Source organism: Thamnophis sirtalis, unplaced genomic scaffold (assembly GCF_051295495.1).
Source record: "Thamnophis sirtalis isolate CommonGarterSnake01/CBP01778 unplaced genomic scaffold, rThaSir2_p1.2 scaffold_4, whole genome shotgun sequence".
In the NCBI taxonomy this organism is placed as follows: domain Eukaryota; kingdom Metazoa; phylum Chordata; class Lepidosauria; order Squamata; family Natricidae; genus Thamnophis; species Thamnophis sirtalis.
In genome coordinates, this window is record NW_028261384.1 from 12,291,811 (window position 1) to 12,312,263 (window position 20,453).

At 46.3% G+C, this 20,453-nt stretch overlaps 1 protein-coding gene across 1 annotated transcript; it reads right to left on the minus strand.

The window, feature by feature from the left end:
- Positions 1–6,472: 6,472 nt before the first annotated feature.
- Positions 6,473–15,241, minus strand: MNX1 (motor neuron and pancreas homeobox 1). The gene is made up of 4 exons (XM_087711826.1): positions 14,959–15,241; positions 14,653–14,889; positions 10,835–10,995; positions 6,473–7,691 (listed from the first exon to the last, which is right to left on the minus strand). Exons 1-4 carry the CDS (start codon positions 15,239–15,241, stop codon positions 7,308–7,310), a joined length of 1,065 nt encoding a protein of 354 aa, XP_087567952.1. The 3' UTR covers positions 6,473–7,307.
- Between the last annotated feature and the right edge of the window lie 5,212 nt (positions 15,242–20,453).

Genomic DNA, 20,453 nt, shown 5'->3' on the forward strand with positions numbered 1-20,453 from the left:
GGTGTCCTTGCTGCCCTACTGGGAAAGTGCTCATTACCGGTACTTTAGCATAATTGCTCGGTGGGCTTGTATTTTGTAGAAACTAGCAGCTGTTACAATTACAGATAATAAGTATATATTAAGATAATTGCCTCTTTCCCTGACCACTTGTAATTGAATACAGCTGGGGTTTTCAGACTTTTTTTCAGGCTGTATGGATTTTTTGACACCTCAAGTGAAGAACACCATGATTTCTAATCTAGCTGATTTCAGAGAAGTACATAGCTTCCAAGAAGATAAGTCCACTGGTGTGATGCCTCCAAATATAGAGGAAGTGTCTCCTTCATATTCCTTGAACCAGCAGCAATAGGAAGGGAGAGAAACCTTGGGTTTTCTTTTTTGTGGGCTTCCCATATGCAATTGGTATGTGAGGTGGATGGACCTTGTGTTTTCTTACAGGTCAGTCCTGTAATGCAATATCAAAAATACTATGTGGCTGCAGGGATCAGATGTTGATCTCAAGTAGCTCCATAATTTGAAAAAGTGTAGACCTTGGAGTTCTTGAAGATTTGTCTGATAAAACTCAGATTCTCCAAAGTCTCCCCAAACAGAAAGCTTACCCACAGAGAGACAATAGGAATAGAAATTTTTAAAAAGGCATATATTTTTTTAGAATCAGACTACCTTCTGAGCCTACATTTCCTAAATTGCCAACCACTCAGGAATTAAGAGTCCAAGATATCTGAAGACAGTAGTTGGACACAGCTTTATTTAATGGCTCTTTCAACACCACTTGGCCCCAGAGACAGCCCCTCTGACCTCTGTGGGAGAGAGAGATTCTGCCTAGCATGCCTTGTTTGCAGTGTTAGCTGGCAGAAAGCTGCCTTTACAGCTGGGGCTGTATCAAGATAAGGACTTTTATTCCCCTCCAGCTGAGTAAACCAAAATAAATGGCGCTTCTGTGGTAAATCAAGGCCCTCTGTTTATGGATGGGTAGTCCCCTCCTGAACACCCAGATCCAAGGGAAGGAAAGCCCCCTCCCTCCCTTCCCCCCTCCCTTCCCCCCCCCCTTTGTCTAGTTCCACCATAAGCAAAGGCAGTTTCAGGTTAAGTGTCCCTTAAGCAAATGTGAAAGGGAAATGAATAGGCCCAGGTGGGAAGGTATATATATCATGCATTAACCCTTGAGTAAACTGAGGGTGTAAATGATGTTTCTCAGACAAACCTCAGTTTATGCAAATCAAAGAACTGAAGTAGAGGTGAGCCTGTCATTCAATGGACGCACGCACACACACAGACGTTCAAAATGTTGCTGAACTACAAGTCCCAGCATTTCTCATTATTATCTGCTGGTTTAGGAATTTCTAGAAGTGTTCTGGAAGCCATAAATCTCACCTTGGATATTAAGGCAACGACCGGAAAGCATCTACACCAAGTGTAGGAATAGAAAGGGGAGATTTTCTTTTCACAACAGGCTACATTCACATATCAAGATAAGTGAATGAGAGAGCACAAATTGAGACTCTTGGTTGCTATTTTTAATGAAGCAGAAATGGCGATATCCCTCTCATCCCCTTAAACTAAAAACTCTTCTGTGGCAGAAATGGAATAACAGAACAGACCATACCGATCAACTATGCTTTCTTACCTAAAATATCTTTCAAGTGTTGGTATAGTCCACCTATTTGCAAAATCAAACTTCAGCAGATCAGCATGCATGTAAAACACCATTTTATTCCCTACTAAAAGTTGCAGTTAAGCTGTTATCGTCTAAAATTCAATTGCTGCCATTTTTAACTTTTAACAACGTGATAAGGGGGGGGGGGAAATGACAGGATAGGATCTCACCAACAGATTAATATCTGTGTTCATAGAATACATTAAATGTGAATCAGCCTTTCCTATATTTGCTTGGCATGCTGTGTGAAAATGTTACGAGTCACTGTAAATTAAAAAAAAATAGGTAAAACACTTTTAAGTAAGGAAAAACAAGTTGTGTAAATAGTAGATTTTCTTGGTTTTTTTGCAAATCTGGCCAAGTGCAGCTTACTAAACACAGATAAACAATGGTATAGGATGACACATAAATCCACCCATCAGCTTGCCTATCCAGATTCCATTGGCCATCATGAATAAATCAAGTTTCTCAGGATCCCTTCTGCCACTGAATTGTAAGATTTGGTAATGAAAATAATGTTTCCTGGCTTTTTTGCAATTGCTAAGGAAGAGCACATCCCCTGGAATAGGTCTTTCTTCTATCAACACAACCTCTAAATGACCCCTTTTCTCCCCACATAGTTCACACACCCACAAGCCAAATAAATCTCTCTTTACACTTTTCTCAAGCAGGTTCACCGTGGGGCAGGCTGGGGGTTGTTGGTTTAGTTCCTTCATTTAGTTCCTTCAAACACCTGGTAAGGTCCAATTTGTGTTAAATTAGTTGCTCTTTATGGAAAATAAAATTTTGTCCATTAAAATAAGGGTCAGAAAATGATATTTGGCTTGCCCTAGGACTCCGGGGTGCTAAAAGCATTCTTCAGACATTCTGGGGAGTTTTCAAGTAATCAAAGGTCAAGAATCCAGCAACACCTTTTTTTAACTAACACATTTTATTAAATGAAAGTGTTCATGCACTGCAATTCATGAGATACATAGAGTGGCTAAACTCATGTGGAATTTTTACATTGGGGAGATGGGGTGGGATGGGGTAAGAATGGAAGGCAGGCTAGTTATGCAAATGCAAGAGTGTTGTGTTTTTTTAAAATAGGGATAAGTTGTGTTTAATTTCTTGTCCGAACAGAGGCTGTTTGCACATTTCTTTTCAAGCCCTCTTAATGAATATACACAATCCACCATTTTGGTTTAATAGTATTTGCAAGTCAGGAAGGTGCTACTGGACACCTGATTAGGAGTTATCTAGTAGGAACCTGCTATTTCTCCAACAAGTCTACAAGAGATCAAAGGCAATTAAAAAATACAACTTACCCATGAACTGTGGCTTTTACTCTTTGTGTCCTGCAAACGTGGATTATTTTTTTTTACAGCAATGAATAATAATCCCCTAAACTAAAGAGCATTGTGCCTTAACTAAATCAAAATTCTTGTTTATGGGGAGGGTTGTACCTTAATATTTTATTTGTGTATCTGCTAGGCACATTTTCTAATTTGTATTCCTAAAGTTCTCTATTCAAATGAATAATTTGCAAATCAGCGCAAGAGCTGAATGTTATACAACGTTATCTGGGATGAGCTGGGTTATCAAACTATGTAGTAGGTTTGATAACCCACTGACATCATGTGTCACTATTATCCTTTTCATCTTTCCTATTACCTATTCCTTTAGTTTCCTATAGAATAGAATAGAATAGAATAGAATAGAATAGAATAGAATAGAATAGAATAGAATAGAATTCTTTATTGGCTAAGTATGATTGGATATACAAGGAATTTGTCTTTGGTGCATATGCTCTCAGTGTACATAAAGAAAAGATTGACTAATTTTGTTGTTTGTATCTTATGATTTAGGTTAATTGTTTTTATTACTACATCTTATTACTACCACTGAGCGTTGTATGCTATGATTCATAATGATTGTATTTTATGAATATGATCACGATTTATCACTTGTTGCTTGTATGTACACTGAGAGCTTATGCACCAGAGAAAAAGTCCAATCACACTTGGTCAATAAATAATTCTATTCTATTCTGTTTTGTTCTATTTATATTCATCCCCTATTTGGGCCATCTAAATACTTAGAGCCTGCTGGTTTGTAATAATCATTTCATAGAAGCAATGGGACAGATCAGTGGTGGGATTAAAATAATTTAACAACCGGTTCTCTGCCCTAATGACCAGCTGGGTAGGCATGGCTCGGTGGTCATGTGACCGGGTGGGTGTGGCCAACTCAAGGTCACTCAGGTTGAAGGGCGCTTGGCCTTAGTTGTTCCAATGTAGTAAGGGTAACTGGAGAAGCAGTTTCTGTAAGCAGGGCAATAAAGATTAGGCTAGAAACAACACCAGAATGTTTCCTTCCTGCCTTCCTTACAGGATTAGCCCTGTAAAATGGTGAAAAAACAAAAGGAGATTTCTTCCAACAACTGGTTCTCTGAACTACTTAGAAAGTTTAACAACCGGTTCTCTCCGAATAGGTGCAAACTGGCTGAATCCCACCACTGGGACAGATACTTCTCTGTTGTAGCTTTCCTCCTATCTCATTTCATTAATCCCATTTGAGTATTCTTTCCTGGATAATCTAATCAATTCTATGTTAAATTGTCTTCCTTGTAATCCAACTGTTCTAGCAGCGGCAACTTTTTAATTGGTGTCATTAGGACAAGGAAGCAAATTCATTTCAATTTATCTAAGAGTATTGAAGTTTATGATTAAAGAATCTGATATAAATGAGGATATTTTTAAATAATTATGTGCTCTGTTATTTCGTAATGGTCTTTTAAATAAACTGTTGACTCAGAGCACAACTTGATAGAGAGTAAGGCCCTCTGAGTTCAACTGACTTAAATATTACCCACCCCTTTGCAAATGTAGAAAGTTATTTAAAAATAACTCCGTAAAGTAAGGGAAAGGGAAACCTTTCTTTTAAATCTGGCTCTGTTTTCCCAGGACAACCCAAATGCATATTTATACTGGCTTATTTTATTCTACTTAATTACTTATTAAATTTATATTCTGCCTATCTTACTGGCCGTGGGTGACTTACAGAAATTATTTTAAAAAGTGGCATAAAACATTAAATAGATAAGTACGAGAACAGTTCAAATTAAGAAGAGATACATAAGAAACTAAAACAAGGAGGTGAATGCCATGGGGATTTTCTCCTTCCCCATCAACCACCCTCCAACAGAGGGTGCTTCCCTGGAGTCTTAAGTAGTGGTGAGATTCAAATAATCTAACAATCAGTTATCTGCCGTAATGACCAGCTGGGTAGGCATGGCCAACTCAATGTCACTCAGGCCGATGGGTGCTTCACCTTAGCTGTTACAATGTAATAGTGGTTAAGTGGAGAGGCAGTTTCTGTAAGCAGAGCAATAAAGATTAGGCTAGAAACAACACCAGAATGTTTCCTTCCTGCCTTCCTTACAGGATTAGCCCTGTAAAGTGGGAAAAAACAAAAGGAGATTTCTTCCAGCAACCAGTTCTCTGAGCTGCTTAGAAAGTTAACAACCGGTTCTCCCAAATAGGTGCGAACTGGTTGAATCCCATCACTGGTCTTAAGACAACTGGCAAAACCCAGATTTTAATGCCCTTCTGGAAAGCCAAAAAGTTCAAACAGTTCTCAATTCCAGTGGTAGAATGTTCCATAGGATGGGGATCACAACTCTTCTTGACCCTGCCAGATGGAATTCCATAGCTGATGGGATCCACTGCAGATCCCTTCCACTGGAGCAGACTGGTCCCGTTGGGTTATTTTGATTTAGATTATTTAATCTGTGTTGATTGAAGCATAAGCCTCACTAGCCCCCTTAGCACTTTCTTCTGAATCAGGCAGCAGAGCTCTCAAGAGTCTGTTCCTTCTCTTTTGAAAGATTTTTCCAGTATTCCCACCCATTCCAGTTAACTAGTTAATAAGTCTTGCTTTCTCACTTCCAGCAGACAGATTTTGGTTCTTTAATTTCCCCCACTTGGCCACTAATAGCTCAGTTGCTTTCTTCGGGTCAAGGGGATGGACTGAGGAAGAGAGGAATACGCACACAAAAGTCAAAATGGAACTACTAGCTATATAATGTCTATGGAGAGTCTCAGCCATCCAGGTCATGGTTGACTCAAAGGTGCTTTTTCAAGAGGCCACCGGGCTTTCTCTGTTTTTCCTTGAAGACGTTTCGTTCCTCCTCCAACAAGCTTCTTCAGCTCTGAAAAAGCTCTTTGGATGAGAAGCGAAACGCTTTCAAGGAAAAACCAGAAAGTCCAGTTGCCTCTTGAAAAAGAACCTTTGGGGCTACTGATTATAATCTGGAGGGCTCTTGAGTTGCCATAACGTTCTTTTGGAATTGGAAATAATAAAAAAACCTAATAAAATAAATGAACTCTACCTCTTCTTGAAGTTGCCTGCCATGCTTTTCTTCTTCAAGAATCTCATTTGTTTCTGGCCATTTCTCTGACCTACATTTTTTGAATGAAGAAAAGTCTTCCCAATTTGGTTCAACTCCAAATGTATTTTATTGTGAAATCAACGGAGGATGATTGAGTGTTCATGTTACATCTTACTGGGCAAGTAGACCATAGTTTCTTCCCCTCTCCAATAGTGAAAGAAGAAACATTATCCTCCAAATTCTTCCTTTTTATGGAGATATAGAAAGGAGTTGGCCAACTTAATGATCTACCTTACTGGAAAAGGCACAGACCCAGTTGTTTTGAATTAGTAAACTTTCACAGGTTAAGTATAAAACTGTTTATTTTAAGTGTAGTGAAGACAGTGAGAGGTTAATAATTTAGCGTGCATGAGCAGTGGTTATTTTTTTTTAAATATAAATACAGTATATAAAAATAAAGATAATAAAGCCCTCTGAAGATTCTGTGTGGTTCCAACCATCATTGTATAACATTCTTAATTTGCTTGTTGTAGAATAAACAACAACATTCTCATAGCAGTTAAAGAACATCAAACCTCAAGAGAAAAAAAAAGTTTCAAGTGCCATTTTCTGACCTTGTGATTCATTCTTTGAATGATGTTTAACGTCACATCATTGATAGAATGGAAGTGGAAGAGAGGGAAGAGAAGCATTGGAACAGAGCACAATAGTGGCATTTGCAATGGTCTTTAATTCTTTATGACCATTGGCTGTGGCTGGCAAGCTGAAAGGTTCGTGAGAAGTGTGAAGGTTACATCAAGGTATACATAAGAGAACTGGCACCGTAATCTTCCCATCAAACACTGAAAAACGATGTAGCTTCGGTGTCCATTGAAAGACACCAAAATGATGTTTTGAGGGCTAAACAACTGATGCCCAAAGTCACGGGTGAGTTGTATCAAAGGAATTCTCTGTAGTCATCCTAATACTCACCCATACAATAATCTTTAATGTGAGAGAAGTTAATTCTTCTGGGACAGATTGTGGGCCAGAACTTTGGAAAGGTAGCTTGGGAATTGGTGCACAACTGAAAAACTAAGTGTGAAAGTGCCCTACCTGAACAGGTGCTCTCTAAATGCACTGGACTACACGCCCTATCATTCCCAGCCAGACTAGGAATTTGGGAAGCTGAAATCCAAGGCACCTAGAGGAGCAGCAAGGACCAGAGGATTAGAGGGTCTGGTTCTTGCTGGAATCCAAGGTAGGAAGGGGGCAGCCAGTGTGGCCAGCCCCCAATGTTTAAGGAGTTTGAGCCTGGGGCAGCTGTGGGTTGGCTCCCCCATGTCTGCTCTGGGGCTGCCTCCCACCATCATCCTTATCAGAGCAGTCAGGGGAGGGGTAGGGACAGCAATGCCTAGAATATTGCTCTTCCTCCTCCACCACCTCCTCCTCATCCTCCTCTTCCTCCTCCTCTCCTTCATCTGGCTGACTATCTCTGAGTCCGCGCAGGCGGCGCCCCACATTGCTCTTTTCAGCCCCCCCTGGCAGCAGCTGCCCCTCCTCTGCCCCCTTGTCTTGCTCAGCATTTCCACCCTTCTGTTTCTCAGCTTCTTGGACTGCCTGCTCCTTGGCCTTCTTGCTCCGTTTCCACTTCATGCGTCGGTTCTGAAACCAGATCTTCACCTACAGAAGGGAGGGGAAACAGACTGGGCTCATACATGATTAAGGACATGGTTTCTTCCACCGTGGCTGAGTGAATAAACCATAGAGGCTCGGCTCTCATAACCTAGTTTGGTTTAGGCGGCCATCACATGGGTCCACCAGGAGTGGAATGATAGTTTGACCATTGGTATTTTATTTCATTATTTATTTGTTAAATTTATTTTCTCTCTACCTCGCTATTGGGCTACTCTGGTTTGGGTACAATAAGGTAAAGGTTCCCCTGCACATGTGTGCTAGTCATTCCCAACTCTAGGGGGCGGTGCTCATCTCCGTTTCTTAGCCAAAGAGCCAGCGCTGTCCGAAGACGTCTCCGTGGTTATGTGGTCGGCATGAGGGTGCATGGAACACTGTTGCCTTCCCACCAAAGGTGGCTCCTATTTTTCTACTTGCATTTTTTATGTGCTTTTGAACTGCTAGGTTGGCAGAAGTAACGGGAGCTCACTCTGTTACGCGCTGCTAAGGATTCGAACCGCTGAACTCCGACAGTCTGACCGACAAGCTCAGCATCTTAGCCACTGAGCCACTGAGTGTCACAATACTTAGCTACAATACTTGCATTCAAAGTGAGGATACATCAAAGCAGTATTTACCTTACGACTTTACCATACATGTATTATCAGTTTGACTTTGATGCACCTATTCTGTGCACTGGTGAACCAGTTCTAGATTTGCAATCAGAATTTGACCAGGGAAAGCGTTTTAAAAGGAAAGAATCAAACCAAGGCTAATTGGATACCAAGCTTTGGATGGGATTGCCTCTAGGCTCATGCCTTGCCTTAAAACATGGTTGTTCTCTTGATTTAAACTAACTAATAATTAGTGTTCTTTAAGCCGGTTGGTTGGTGATGATATCACCTAGTTTGTTTGTCTCCAAACAAACAATGAAGTTGACAAAGCGGCAAGAATCCCAGAATTCAACCCTGAGCTATAGATCTTCTCTTCTCAGTTGGAACTAGCTACAAACATGATTTAGAAAGGATCATGCCTAAGTTCACACATCCTGCTAGGTTGTAGGATGGTTTACTGAAATTTGTGAGTCCAGTTTTGCAAATGCTAAAATCAATTAATGAAGTCACTGCAAGTTGGTTTGCTGGCTGTAGCTGATAGAATTTGGCGGCCAGCAGTATTCCTAAAATATACAATTTCCTGCTCTAAAGTGTGTAAATCATATGACAGGACAATCAGACCTCCCCCCATAAGGCAGATATGAAGTTCCTTCTCTGTGTGTGTGTGTGCGTGTGTGTGTGTATTCCCTTTCAAACTTGTTAAATTTAAGCAATTTATTCTCCAGAATTTAAATCAAATACTCTGCCATTTCTTCCCTCTGTTCAGATTCTACTTTCCCCCAAGAATTGAAATGTAACACCTACGCTCCCTTTTCCATTTTTTAAATGCACACAGCAGTCCAGATGTAGTTCCTGTCTATTTTCCTTCCACTCCATTTTGTCTCCCCTTAGTTTGCTCCCCTTGTTTAGAATGGATTTTATGGTGGGAGCCAGAAAGTGGGGAATTGGGTGTGAACATTTAAAGAAATCAGTTTTGGAAAGATTGTCCCGCAAGAAAGCTAAATTCAGGCACATTTAATTAATCAGAGATTGGCAGTTATGTTTACATACTATCTGAATACCCCAGAACCAGAAATGAGATTTAAGCTTCTGGAAAGGTGCAGTATTGAAGGCCACTACAGCTGACTATTATCTGCAGTTCAGCGGTTCTAATCTCACCGGCTCAAGGTTAACTCGGCCTTCCATCCTTCCGAGGTGGGTAAAATGAGGACCCAGACTGTGGGGGCGATATGCTGACTCTGTAAACTGCTTAGAGAGGGCTGAAAGCCCTATGAAGCGGTATATAAGTCTAACTGCTATTGCTATTGCTATTAAACAGTGGTGTGGAACTAAGTAGATTGTCCTGATGAACTTGGAAAGAGAAACTTGGGTTCAGGTTTTTTGTTCCTTCCATGATGCCAGTTGGACAACTTTCTCGTGGAATGTTTATGCTGTAGCCTGTTTCTGCTTATGCTGGGTAGCATGAGTTGTTGCTTAAAGCTGCCTTCCTTATTGGTACTTCCAGTTCCATGATGGCAAATCTACGGCACATGTGCCTCTGGTGGCACGTGAAGCCCTCTCTGGGGGCACGCAAGCTGTCACCCCAGTTTAGCTCCACTGTGCATGCATGCATGCCTCCTACCAGCCAGCTGATTTTTGGGTCTTTCCTGCACATGCAAAAGACACATTTGCATGCGCAAGGGATGAGGAATCATGTGCACATGCACAGGGGACAGGGGAGCGCTGGGGGGGATGGGCCCCCATACCCTATTTTTGTCCCAGGAGGCTTCAGGGGGACCTGCACCCCAAAATGGGGCACAGGGGGAGTGTGTGCGTGCCCAGGAGGGTAGGGGGAGTGCAGCAGGGTCAGGCATATGTGTGCAGGGGTGGGGCACACAGAAGGGGGGTGTCACACACCATTGCATATTGGGTGTGGGCATATGCATGCATGCTGTTGTGCGTGCGTGCATGCTTTTGGCATGTGGCAACCAAAAGGTTCACCATCACTGTTCTAGTTTGAAGTTAGCCATCAAAACTCTCAGGATTCTGAAAGCTGCTTTGAACAAGGCAAACTAATGAAGTTTTTTTCCCCATTGATACATTTTATGTCACTCTTCTGATTCATCCTGTACTCTTTTTGATAAGCACACAAAACTTATGTAAACAGAAGTCTGTTATCTCGGGCCATTGTGTCTATTTAAGCACCATCCTCATAGCTTTGCCCAATTTCTGCATTAATACGATGGTTTCCCCCACTTTTTATTTTGACTATTGAAACTAATGGCTCAGCCACCAGGAATCTCTGCAGCAACTCCAATGTCTCTTACAGTTTTATTTTAAAGAAATTGCTTGATTGTTGTGAATGAAAAGCAGGGTTTCCTTTCGCTGTACCAGGTTGAGGAGTACCCACATCCCTCCCAAAGCCCTTAGGATAGATTCAAACTTCTTCCAAAAGCTGCGGGCTGGGAAAGAGCCCTCCCTATCACGCGAAGGGTGCTGAGCTCCCTGGGAGGTGGCGTCCCTTCCCACCCACCCCTCCTCCGACGCAGCCACACTCACCTGCGTCTCGGTGAGCATGAGCGACGTAGCCACCTCGAAGCGCTTCGGCCGGGACAGGTACTTGTTGAGCTTGAACTGGTGCTCCAACTCCAGAAGCTGCTGGCTGGTGAACGCGGTGCGGGGCCGTCGGCATTTGCCCAAAAGATTGGACTGCGCTTGAGCTGCGGGAAAAGAGTCGGAAAACGAAAAAGGGGAGGAAGTGAGTCACGGCAGGCGGTGAAGCGCGGCGCCGTTAGAGGGCGCTGCATTCCCGCTTCTGCGGCGTAAGAGAAATAACAGAAGAGCCCAGTTGGATGGGACAAGAAACCAGCTGGGAGAAAATCTATTCGAGTAGTTCTTTAAGGTTGCCCCCAATCCTAAGCAAATTCAAGAGGACGTATTCTCCTCTCTCTGACCGTCCCTTGGTCGTGTTTTGACTGCAACGTCCTCGGGGCAGCGGGTTCTCCTTTGAAGCCGCGCCAAACTCGGGGCACTGAAGTCACTGCACGTTCAACCAAGGCCAGGAGAGCTGTGAATTGGAACCTGACGAAGCTTCAGGATGCACATAGTGCAGTGGTCTCCAACCTTGGCAACTTTAAGACCTGTGGACTTCAACTCCCAGAGTTCCTCAGCCAGCAAAGTTGAAGTCCACAGGTCTTAAAGTTGTCAAGGTTGGAGACCACTGACATAGTGGGTTGCCTTGCCTGCCGATTGCCTATCCCGACGCTGTGCGACTTCCTCCTCTCCCTACTCCTGCTCGTAAGAGATCCGCCACCCATCCCTTGGCATTTAATTCGTGTCCAGTTAAAAAAAAAAAACAACACTGGAGGTGTATGTAGGGGAGAAAGAGGCTTACTCAATCCGGTAAACTTTTCCTACTTGGAAAAGGACACGCCCCACACAGGCAAATGGAGATCTCCGGTTATCTCCAAATCAGCCTTTCGCCAAGGAGAGCCGAGAGTTGGGACCTTCCAGTGCGGCCTCACTAGCAAAGGCTCAGCCCTATGCGCTCCCCGGTGAACGGTTTCCCCGCTGAAGGTGCGCGGGGCTGCCTTGCGCTTCAGCCGAGGAGGAGAAGGCAGGCTTGGCTTAGAAAGGGAACTGGCGAAAATCTGGATCGCCGCTAGAAGAAAAGGAGAGCTTTCGTCTCTCTTCGCTGCCGTGAGACTTGATGTAGTGGTCGCCCAAAAAAGATTATTACACCCAAGAGAGATTATTACTGCAGATCCTAATGGATCCCTAATAGGATTCAGGATGGATCAAAAATTCCAGCGCCTTAGACTCGAAAGAATTGGATTTTTTTTCCCTAAATGGGGATTTCGGAGATGCGGATCGAAGTTGGAAGCTGTAGAAGAGGAATCTGAGTCCTCGCATTGCCAGGGCGCCCCCAAAAGATATCAAATCAAATTTGGGCGCCCTGAATCATGGAGCAATTCAAAAGCAACTCTAAATTCCTCGCCAACTTTCCGAACTCCTTTCCCTTTGTACAAAAACAAAAGGAAAAAGAAAAAAGAAAAGACTAAAGTGCTCTCCCCAGGAGGGGAAGCGGCCAACAAAATATAAGCGCCCCCTCCCCACGCAAGAGGGAAAATTAAACCAGCGGACTACCCTCTTTAGGCAGTTCTCTCCATTGGGGCCACTGCCCTGCCCTGCCCTGCCCGGAACCCCCTTCCAACCTCGCTACCACCCCGATCCTCCCTTTGGAGAGTGAGTAAAGGCTGCAGGAGGCGCACCCGCCTCTCCGGAGCTTTGTTCTTTCTCGGCTTCCTCGCGAGCAGGAAATGTGGCTCTCTTCTTAGAGCGGGGCCTGAAGGTGCGTCCCTCCGCGAGCATCTCTGTCGTCCGAGGCGAAGTGACCCTAAGAGCTGGCGGGAAAATCGGAGCTAGTTTTCAATTAATTCCTAGGGGGTGGGGGGGAAAGAGTGGGGAAAGACCCGAGCCAAGCCTGCCAAGGAAAGGCTCAGCTAGCAAAAGGCAAGGCACGGTGGGGCAGATTCCGCTCGCCGCTCCCTGCTTTTTCCAGGGGAACTGAGAATTCCGCGGCGCTCAAGCGACCCTCGCCGCCTTGGGGGTCTTTTATTGCAAAGACCCCGAAAGGCGCTTTGAAATAAAAAAAAAATGCCACTAAGTTGCCATAACCCTCCGGAGAGTCATTGGCATAATTGTGACGAGGGTCATTCTTGAAAATGGACGTTTGGCCCATGGGAACGAACCGTTAAGAGTCGAATCTCGGATTCGAATCTTAAAGTGGGATGGGTGCGAGCGTCTTTTTGCCCGACTTAAGGCCACCGATTTCGTTCAAAATAAATTTCAGCAATGGCTGAATTCAGGGCGAAACGAATTGGTCCTTTATCAACATCCTTGCCTCCTGCTAACCGGTTGAAGAGACCGGCTTTAAAAAAAAAAAAGTAAAATAGAGTTGTAAATCTAGACCTACTTAGAATAATTTTTTTTTACGCTTATGGCATTTTAAACATTATTCTTCCAAGATTTCCATGGAAGTCTGGGCCAGTGGCTGGGAAATCTGTCTCCTGCTTTGATCCTCCTCCCCCCTCCCCCCCCCGTCTTCCAAAAAGTCCCGTTTACAAAGACAGGGACAATCTGGGAGGAATTATCCTTACCTGCTGGGAATATTTTCAGCACAATTAAAATATGTCAGGAAGGAGGCTCCTCGGGAAATCTGTAATTACTATTACTTTACAGAGATATCAAGAAAAGCAAAGGAGGCCTCACTCCGACTTAGCTATATATATACAGTGCAGTCTACAGAAAAATTAATTGTGAAATTAATACGTGTTATCTTGGATATATTATTTTTAAGGGGAGGGGGAAAGAATTCTGTAATTGACTGATTTAAACCTCGGCTTTCAACGTTTACTACAGAAATCCGGCTTTCCGAATCCAGCCCAATTGCAGTGCTCCGGCGTATCTCCGATTCCACGAACTGCTCACGGAAGAAAAATCGGTTGACCACCAGGGTAGTGGTTGAAAATGTCGAATAGGTACCAATCATCTCGGAAGTGCCTAGTCAAGAGATCAAAACCCCGATGCTAACTAAATCCTCTCCTCGACTCCTTTGCTCCCTAGGGGTGGGAGAAGGAAGGGGTCTAGCAAATGCCTCTTGGGTCATTACTATGCAAGCAGCTTTGGGGGAACAAATTAGCCTTCCGGCCTCGGTCAGGAGCCTTCACGAGTTCACTGACTGGTACTACCACCACAACCCCCCCCCCATTCCTGGCCGCCCCCTGTCCGTGCCCCCCCCCCCCAGCCTGGGGACTACATCTCCCATCACGCCGATGAAAGGGGTAGCCCAGCCCACGTGGAAGGCAAACAATTGAAGGTAGCTCGGGGAAGGGGGAGGCGAAGGGTGATTCACACACCACTATCCCCCCCCCACCTGCGAACGAGCCGGTAGAGAGCTCTGGCGCACGTGGGGGGCGACAGAAGAGAGACCAGCCCAGGCAGGGTGGTGGAATTTTAGACCGCATCCCCAGGCTGCTCGGTAGAGGAACTGATGCACGCGCGCCCGCAAATATGTCCCTCCGGCCTACACACCCGACACGCGCGCGGCATCCAGCATCGCCAGCGCGGCTTAGCGCGCCCAAGGAGTGCCTTGGCATGAAGCGCCAGCGCTTGGGGTCTTTTCCCCCCAGATTCCGGGTAAAGGGGCTGTGATATACCCCAGGCCAGGAGGCTCCACCCTGCAGCTTTTCCCAGTTCGGGACCCCAAATCCGTTGGGAAGACTACAGTTCCCGGCAGTCTCACTCGCCCTCCCCCAACCCACCCACCCTCAGGAAACCCGCCAAGCCACCCAGCGCTGGCCCCACACCATACTCACAGTTAAAGTCGGGCATTTTGGGCAAGATCATCCCGGCCGTGGATGCCCGCAGCCACTGGTCCAGCTGGAAGGTGCCGGCGCCGAGCTTCAGGGAGTCGGCAGCCGGGTGCGAAGGCTGCACCTGGGAGTAGGAATAGGAGAGGGCTGTGTGCTGAGACGCCAGCGCGGCCGCCGCCGCCGGGTACCCGTACATGGGGTGCCCGTAAAGGGCCGCCTGGGGGTGCAGCCCCGCGCCGCCTTGAAGCCCAAGAGCGGCGTGGGGGTGGGCGTGCGGGTGCTGATGGGGACCACCCGCGGCCGCGCCACCCGTCAGGAAGCCGGGCTTGGGCACCAAGCCGCAGTGCGCGCTGAGGATATGGGGCGGCGATGGACTCTCCATTCTCAGGCACTCGGACGATGCGCTGGTGTGACCCTCGGCCGAGGAGGGCGGGCTGCAGCTGGAGCTGGAGCTGCTGCTGGTGTTACCGGGCCCTCCGGACAGAGAGGTGACCAAGGCCAGCGGAGAGGTCTGAGCCGTCGAGGTTGCCGCCGGCTTCGGAGAATCCACCGCCAGCAGCGCGTCGATACGGAAATTCTTGGACTTCTCCATCGGCTCCAGAATCACGCCGGGCGCTTTCCCGCCTCACAAGGTGCAGGTGACCATCCGACGCACGCCTAGATAGCCCAGAGGACGAAGATCCGACGGTCGCTCCCGCAGCTTCTGGCGCTCCGTTTGCAAACGGGAAGGCAGCTCCGCGTTTCCCAGCCGAAGAAACACCCCGCGGCTGGCCGGGATGCGCGACAGCCGCTCTCGATCGCCGCACGAGCTACTGAGACACCTCAGCTGCGCATTCAGAGGCCTTGAAGATTCAGGCGAGAATCCCATTGGTCTGCCGGGAGGGCGGACCCGATTGGTGGCCGGAGCTGGGCTCTGGAGCAGCCCATTGGCCGCGGCTCACACCTGTCAAAGCTGGCACCTTCTGGCCCTGCCCAAGCGAAACGGCTTCCTGCTCCCTTCCAAAGCTTGGTTGGGGGGGGGCAGTTACTTTGGGGTGAAAGGGATTGGAGATTTTGTTGGACGGCAGGTTGGTGAGAAAAAGGAAAAGATCTAAATGAAGACTTCTATATTTAGCTAGCCCCCAACCACTTGTGGGTGAACAGAGAAAGTTCAGCTCAACTGTTATCTCAGTCCGGTGTTAATAAAAGACTGTAAATTGTCAAGCGGGATCAGGGACAAAACTGCTGAGCCTTTTCTACATTTTTTGCACCTAATTTGGTGAAAGCATCTCGGATCATTGAAATTAACATTACCAGATGAGAACCTGGTGAAAATATGAGTGCAATAAATTCAAAATGCAACGAAGGGTGGTTTTCTTTCTAGAGGCTGCCGCGCGCTCAGTTCAAAATTGCCCCTTTTTACGCTCCAAAACCTTATTTGCACCAAACGGAGCATGGTCGATCATAGTGGATCCTAACATCCCGGGAGTGCCTTAGGATTCAACAAAGCGAACTGGGCAAGGGTCGGGGGAAAAGTTTGCGTGGGTCCTCCGTATTTCCTCCAAAGGCGAGGGTATTTGGTGGGGTGGGGTGGGGTGGGGTGGTGTTAGCAAGATGAAATGGCGAATTTGTATTATGAACATATCAATGCTGGGCGAGGTGTTTGAGCTCCCCTTCCCCTGCTCTTGCTCTCCCCACCCCCCACCCCCTGCCTTCGAGGATCTCCACCAACTGAGCGGGGCAGAGGGAGTCCTTTGGGCTAACGCTGGTGGTCGTGATTTCTGGCAAGTGGCCGGGACTTCGGCATACCCCTCTCCCCGCGCGCTGCATTTTGGGCGGGATGGCAGGGCGCCGAGCTTCGCCTGGTAGGTGCAGCGAAGGCCGAGGCAAGCATCCGAAGGGTAAAAAGAGGAAAAGGCGCGAAGGGGCTGCTACCCAACAAGGGCCGGGCTCGGTAGAGGAAGTGCTTGGCTCGCTCTGCTTCTTATCCGAGACATTACGAGTTAGACACGCTAACTCGGGAGAAAGAGCCACTCGTGTCAAGAAGGCTCCGCTTAAGCTGCCACCTTCCCGGGATTTCTCTTTCTCCTCCTTTAAAACTGCCGCCCAGCCTGAGGCACTTCGGGCCTGGCCAGCTCCGCTTCCTGTGGGGAAAGCTCCCTTTGCAGCGCGCCCTGCTCTGTCTTTCAAACTTCGGGAGCCAAAGGGGCCGATCGATCGATCGCCCTGGCGATTTTCCTCCCGAGGAAAGCAGAGCCATCTGCAAAAGTTAGTTCTCCGCGAGAAACTGCAGCCAGTTTGGCTCTCTTCCCCGGCCTTTGAGGCGCCGCTTTTCGCCCCGACTGATCAGGCCGCGAGATCATAGAAGCAGCTTTCACTTTTGAAAAGCCCCGCGGTCGCCGCAGCTGGGGAGAAAAGCTCAGCCGCCGGGAGTACGAGAGGCTGTCAAGTCGGACCCCGGTCAGACAGAAGGAAAGCGGCGTCTGCAGTGGTGTATTAACCATTGAGCAGACTAAGCACGTGTTTAGGGCACCAGGCCCAAGGGGGCACCACGAAGTTGAGAAAGAAAGAAAAGATTTGTACAGTATGTACAAAGGAGGGGGGGCACCAAGAATGGTCAGTGTTTAGGGCACCAGGGAGCCAGTAATCCGCCACTGGGCGCCTGGGCCTCTGTTGCTGCTGCCGCCGCTGCCAAGCCGGGTAGCAAAAGTTTCTTCCCAGCTCGTCCCCCTTTGGCAGTTCCTGCGTACGTGTGTGGATGGGTGTGTGTGCGCGCGCGCCTGTGGGACCCGCAACAGCTGGGGCGCGCCAAAAAAAAAAAAAAAAACGCTGGGCAGCTGATGAAAGAAGCGGCCTTGAAACCGCTCAAGGGAGTTGGGGGCGATGTCAAGGCCGTTTTGGACTGAGGTCCTCAAAACACAATCCTCCTTACCCGAATCTCCGGGAACTCAAGCGCAGCTGAGTCGCGTGACAACATGCAATGTTTGCGCCCATTGCCTCATTCCAGACAATGCAGAGAGGCTATAGGACTACCGTGCGTGTGAGTCGCGGACACGAGTACAGAAAACGAGGCGATGAATGGCAGGAATTAGGCCGTGTTAAGCGGCCAAAGAAGCTTGTGAAGCGGTCTTTGGCTACGCTTCGGAGGGTTGCCCGTTAGTTGCAGTCGGTGACACGGAGATAACTGCAGAACCCTTGTCCCATTCCCACGACCCACGACCGTTCCCTTCCCGATGACCCCCGTTCGTACATCTGAGTTTTGACCATTCAGAGTCGGCCACTTTCAAGACGGGGCAGGAAGGCCTTTTCCCTTCTGGCTAAGACCCCACGCCCGCCCGGAGCAAGAGGAAGAGCAGGCAAGGGGACAGATCATAGCGGAGACAATCTCTCAATGTGGCCGCTAAGAATGGACGACAATGTGGCGGCACATAAATCTGTAATTTTTCAGAGCTCAGCTTTGTCGCGAATCTCACATACTCCATTCCACCATTGTATTCTGTGCGTTTGAAAGAAGCTGAGCACACAGCACTATTAAACTCCGCGTGCCCTCGCCTTCCACCACGAATCCGACCCCCCCCCCTTCAGTTGCATGGGCTATGAACTCCCACTGGCATTGATCCTCTGCTCAGGGTTTGTAAAAGCCACGCAGGGAGGTCACCAAACGTAGGATAATGGTGAGCCCATCCTTTTTTTTTCAATTCATCCCCACCCCCACCCCGAAAGTCCGACTTATGTGTCCCTTGATTTTTGGCAGCATGCCATTTCAACGAGTTCCTGGTTGTGGATTGTGAGAAGAATAGTGCAACTCCAATCAACAATAAAGGACAACGGCCGATGACACCACTCAATAGGAAACCTACAACCTAAAAAAAACCAAAATCAGTGTGTCCCCCCCCCCCCCTTTCATCAGTTAAGAAGATGGTAAAGAGGCGTTAGCTGGGCTTTGGAAACCCCAGTCTGGGAGGAGAATTCACTAGGGGAGTACTTCTCAACCTTATCAACTTTAAAGAGTTTGGATTTCCATTCCCATAATTTCCTAACCAGCTATGCACTCTGGGGGATTCTGGAAGCTGAAGTTCACATTCTTAAAGTTGATAAGGTCGAGAAATATAACCTTAAGTTAATGCAGCCTATCTTATAGTGCTACTGTTTCTAAGATGATCAAAGGAGAGGGAATTCAGTATGAATTGCTCTGCTGAGCCCCTAGATGCAAAAACGATTTGAACTGATTGTAAAAAAAATTACTAAGGAAACTACTGGGAGGAAAAGAGTTGAATATACTGATGCACATTAAGTCAAAAATGCAACTGTATACAGTGAGAAGGAAAGGCTTTTCGTTGTTGTTGATGCTATCCGGAAACAATTCTTTTTCTTTTAAAATGATTTTTATTAAGCTTTTTTTTAACACATTAAAAAAACAAAACACGATTTTCCACTCATTACAACGAGTCCATATCACTATCGTTGATAACATTCATATTTACATAAGCTCTATTTCTATATTCTCTAATATATTCTACATTGTATAGTATATCATATAAATATATTAATATTTACAAATGTATACAGTATCAAATTTGTCGTAAATAATACTTAGTTCTGATGCAGTATCTCATGCCTATTCTTTTTCAATGGTTGACTTTTGCAGTTCTAAGCAAGAAATTCTCTGTACAATATCCACATGTGGCAAGTGGGTGAAAATCATTTGGATGCTTAGGGTTGTACCATAAGGCCTGAGGTCAGAGTCTGGTCCTTTCATGGGCGAGAAAGTCTTAATGGCCCCGGCCTGTTCCTCTTCTGAAGAGTGTCCAGGGCTACCCTAGATTGCTTGAATGTTTCAACGGCTGGAATATGCCACTGAGAGAATTGAAGTCACATCTTGACAAGGGTGAGGAAGTGGGCCTGGAACCGGAGACCCCACCCCAGCAAACTAGGGGATTCAAAAAAATGTTGGGAAGCTAAGAAAGCTAATGTGGATGTATACATAAAGTCAACATAGGTCCAGCTTGACCTGAAGGTTTTATCCTATACTTTAATTAATGCCATGTGTGGAAACAGCCTTTCCCTTCTGAGTTCCATTGTATCTATCTTTAAACCCACAGATTGATGGATATCCAATTGATTGTTGATTGATTCCCAGGAAGCCAGCAATTAATTGCTACTGTTAGCACAATTCAATCCTGCTCAGAAAAAAATATGACTAGGAATAATAGAAAATAGTGGCATGGTACTTCTATATCCTCTTTTCATTGGCTGGAATCATACAATGGGCACAAACCTTGTATATTGAAAGGACAATGCTGTAAATGCTTCAATTCACATTGGTTCATATTCCAGACCCGAAACGTAAACATTGTAATGTCGTAATTGAAATAAATATAGTATAAATTTAATAAATACATAACCCCAAATCCAAGGAACCATGTGGGGATCTACCCCATTTTATTAACCAGGGTTAAGAATACCACTTCAAGGGGTCCATTTCAGCATTCAATGGAGTCCAGCTCCTGTCGAACCGCCAGATATGGGAAGCAGAAATCAGCTGGAGCACAAGGAGGCAGCAAACAGCTAAAAAGTCATCTAGCCTTGTTGCCATCTATCGGTCATCCGAAGTTTTGCAGCGCGGCTATTGAAACTTGTGAAGCGGTGTAACAAGGGCGAGCAGGAAGGTCCTCAGTGGTCCATCGGCCCTTGTTTACAGCGAAGTGGCCAACAGACTAATAACAAGCAGAGATGCAAATTTAAGAAACTGTCCCTGGATGGGAAGCGCGCATTTTCAAATGCAAATTTGCGCGTCTCCCTTCCAACAGGCGCAGGGAGGGGAG